Source organism: Mus caroli, unplaced genomic scaffold (assembly GCF_900094665.2).
Source record: "Mus caroli unplaced genomic scaffold, CAROLI_EIJ_v1.1 scaffold_8938_U2_1, whole genome shotgun sequence".
Lineage (NCBI taxonomy): Eukaryota > Metazoa > Chordata > Mammalia > Rodentia > Muridae > Mus > Mus caroli.
In genome coordinates this window covers 43,219-47,396 of record NW_018389875.1, presented here as the reverse complement: position 1 = coordinate 47,396, position 4,178 = coordinate 43,219, and the positions used below count along the sequence as shown (strand labels likewise).

Here is a 4,178-nt window from a genome sequence, read left to right as displayed (position 1 = left end):
ACTTCAGCAAAGTGGCTGGATGTAAAATTAACTCAAACAAGTCAGTAGCCTTCTTCTATTTATGTCCTTCTTAAAGTCCTCAATCATCATAATGAAATGTGATTTTAAATTAGAGTGTTGCCTTTCCATTGTGTTGGAGTATCCAGGACTTGGCTGGGATCTGATGATGCCAAGTACCCTTGGTTTTTGTTGCATAATTTCTTGACGTTGCCTTTCATCATCTGGTTATCTCTGGTGTTAACTGGTTTTGCTGTCTCTGACTGTAGCTTATCCCTCCTACAAGCCTGTGTGTCAGTACTCCTGGGATACCACATCTCTCTGGGAGGAATTTGGGTATGAAAAGCTGTGGCTCAGGGTCAACTCTGGGGTACAGATGGAAACCTGAAGAATCCTGACCCTGGCTGTTCCTTGCTTCCTGTGTCCTGATGTCTCTGGGCAGGTCCCTCTTGGGCCAGGAATTTGCCCAGAAGTGGTGGTCTTACCTGTGCTCACAGGTGTCTCAGTTCTCCTGGGAGACTAGGTCTCTCCCAGCAGTATTTGGGTATGGAGAGCTCTAGCACGGGATCAGCTTCAGGCACTATGGTACAGGATCAGCTCTGGGCCCAGAGGGACACTGGAAGGATCCTGTCCCAGGCCTATCCTTGGTTCCTGTGTCCTGAGGGCACTGGACGGGTCCCTTGAGCAGAAGTAGTGGGCTTACCTATGCTCACAAGCATGTCAGCACTCCTGGGAGCCCAGGTCCCTTCCAGTAGCTCCTCAGCAAAGAAAGTTACAAGAACCTGCCATTTAAAGTTGGCAGATGTTAACATTCAGCAGAGAGGCACATGCATATAACCCCAGAATTTGAGAGGCAGATTCAAGAGGATTTGAAAGACAGATTCATGAGTTCAAGATCAAGATGGACTACATGAGGTGTTCAAGGAAAGCCTGTGTGTGCTACATAAGGGCAAAGTTCTATCTTCAATGAAAACAGTTATTAGAACCTTGGTTGAACATTGTGTTGGTTAATCCTGCCAACTTGAGAGGATTTGGTTAATAAGATCTTAGATGCAAACCTCTGCACCTCACTAAGAATGTTCCCCAGTGGCTTCTTAATCTAAGTTCCATTGATTTCTTTTCTGTAAGTCAAACCTCATAGAAATCTACAAAGCTGACAGAGTGAGTGTGTCAGTTGACGTACAGGATTAAAAGAAGAAGCCTAAGATTCTGATTACCAGACACTGGGTTCTATAATCTAAAGAAAGGTTATCCAGCAGGTTTTTTTCCTATTGTTGTTGTTTTTGAAAGACAGAGTCTCAGTCCCCTGGGAAGAAGGATTTTGGCTGTATATAGATATGTGTATTTCACGTTTATCTTGATTTCTAGATTGTTTAAAATACAGAACACGTAAAATAACAGACATCTATGTCTCTGTCACTCAGAACTGAGCATGTCTACCCCTAACCTCCGCCCCTCTGGTGGAATCACCCCAGTGGGCAGGGATGGGTGAGTAGCAAGCCTCTGTCCCTTTGCTGTGCCCTGTTCCCTGTTATCCCTAGCACTTCCCTCTTGACACCCAGCAATTCTTCTAATGAGAAGCTTTACCTCTTACACGGGTGAGATATTACCTGGTAAGTTACCTACTGACTACAATCCCATCACTTGGGAAGCAGAGGCAGAAGGATCAGACACTCAAGGCCATTCCTGTAATCCCAGGTCTCTGCAGGTGGAGTCAGAAGAGTCAGAAGTTCAATGTTCATAGTGAGTTCCTAGGCAGCCTATGCTACAGAGCTCTAGGACAGCCTGGGCTACATGCATGCTCTTCTAAAAAAGGATAATCACTGGTTATGGTGGGCCATGTCTTTAATCCCAGCTCTTGGGATGCAAAGGAAGGCAGATCTCTGTGATTTTGAGACCAGTCTGATCTACAGAGTTTGTTCAGGGACAGTCAGGGGCTGTTAAACAGAGAAACCTGACTCTAAAAACACAACAAAACAAAACAACAAGGTAATCACAAGAGAATCAACAGCAGCAGAAGAAATCAAGGTGTTCATAATAATGCTATTTTTCATGTTTGGGGATAAATATTTCTGAAAGTACAAGTAAAAATCCACTGTAGACAGTTTTATTATCTTTATAAAGTTGGGTGGATCTTAAGCAGTCTTGACATTATTAATTATTCTCTTTAAAGAATTATTCAAGAATTAACCTATTTAGAAACTCAGGTTATGTTTGTCCTTCCTCTTAGGGCACAACATAGTAACATTATTGGCACAGAGATTGCAGGGAGGAACCATGCTCACCACACCTGAGTCCTGGCACACCCACTTGCTCACTTCCCCCAACTCATTTCCCCCCAACTCTACTCAGCATTTCCCCTCAGGGATGCAGTAAGACTTGCCTGTGGCCACACTCATTTCACCAGGCCCTCAGATACACTGGAGATTATACATTACAGAGGAGGAGTTTACAGAAACCTTTAAAACCCTGAGTCTCTTTGCTTGCTGGATCACTTCTTCTCAGCACCCTGCCCAGCAATGACTGAATACACCAGAAAAATAAAGGGAGGCTTGTCAGAGGCCAGACCTGCCACATCAGAAATCCAGAAGATTGCTGACAAGGTGAGTCCATGTATTTCAGGAAAAAGGTTGATCCCTAATCAAACCTTTATAATTTGATTCACATTTTGACATTGCAGTAAGAGTGTGGGATATCACAGAAACCAGAAATATATGGGTTTTGTTCAAACTTTGGTATAGCTAAATGTGGAACATTAAGCCAGAGTGCTTTTAACATCCCAAGTTAAAGTCGGCCAAGCCACACTCTTTACTGCAGCCTTAATTTCCCCAGAGCCTGAAAGTGAATTCATCATTTTGGATGGTCTCTGTGCTTCACATGTCTGATCCCAGAAGCTGCAATTACTGATGGAATTTTCCAATCCCACCTGGTGAAACTATGTGTGAAGGCACTTAAGTTAATTAAGGATTCCTGAACTGATTCCAGGATGCATTGCCCACCAAACCATCACATTCAAAACAGAACTCAATGTTGCTAGCAAGTTATTACATGTTGCCTAACTATCATCTAAATAATAAAAATGTATCATATTATGTTTTTTATAAAAGGGAAAAAGGCATGCAAATTATAGAGGTAGGTTTGCAATTTGTCACCTGATTTTCTACGATCATGTTTCCCTCTTTGAAACGAAGTCATGCTGGAGACCAAGGTTAGCTTGGCTTGTTGTCTGCTTGTTTGTTTGTTTCTGCATTTGTTTCACACGTAGACTTGCTAGATGACTATCCTGCAAGTTACCCAGGCTAGCTTCAAACCCAAGGCATTCCTGCTGCCTCAACTTCTCAAGTGCTGGGATTACAGGCATGTGCCACCAAGCTAGGCACCATCAGACCTTATGTGAGTAGAACAGATGGGAGCCTTCATGCTTAAGGCACTGAACATTCTACAGGGGTCACAGGCTAAAATTAATAACTAAGTATTTAGGGCTAAATAGTTCCCACTCATAGTTTATTTCAATAAATACCTTGGAACATTTTATTTTTGAGGAGTATTAAATCTTTATACCTTCGTTAGAATCCTCACATGAAGTCGGTGTTTTCAATCCTAAATGTGCACATGTAAGATCTGACTGAAGAGGGCTAGATGGGCATGAGTATCTACATTTCTTCCAAGGTCTCTGGGAGAGTGGGCACTCCTACCCTTGACTTCATTTTCCTGTAGGCCCAGATATCTGGCATCCTAAAAGTCTTTGGGGATCTAGGGCCTTAAAATAGTATGTCAAGGAAGAGGACTCCGTTTCACCTGTAAGAAGAAAGAGCTAAAAGGACTGACATACCAAAGTGTAGAAAAAGTGTTTCAAAAGCAAGTAAGCACAGATGAAGTACAGTTGATACTTATGTTAGTAAGTATCCCAACTAAGAAAAATCCTCCTGAGATGTTCCAGGATCCTGTGCTATAGGGAAACATACAGAAAAATACAATTATTTGAAATAGAGTTACAGCAGATTTTCATGAATTTTAATAGTTGATCGTTTGGTTATCTAGAATAGCTGCTCTTTTGAAACGGGGATTTTGCTGTTTCTCCACGTGGTCCAATCCTCACAGGTTCAGATAATCCTTTCCCCTCTAGCCTCCCAAGTAAGAAGAACTACTAAGTGTGTCATCCTGCTGGCTAGGATAATTTT

General features: G+C 42.4%; 1 protein-coding gene across 1 annotated transcript in view; it reads left to right on the top strand.

Annotated features, from left to right (window-relative positions):
* The first annotated feature begins 2,498 nt into the window (after positions 1-2,498).
* Positions 2,499-4,178, top strand: part of LOC110288347 (stefin-2) — a 5,565-nt gene continuing 3,885 nt past the window's right edge. The window contains exon 1 of the mRNA XM_021154719.1: positions 2,499-2,600. Within this exon, the coding sequence (XP_021010378.1) occupies positions 2,517-2,600 (84 nt within the window). The 5' untranslated portion in view covers positions 2,499-2,516. The remainder of the gene's footprint in view (positions 2,601-4,178) is intronic.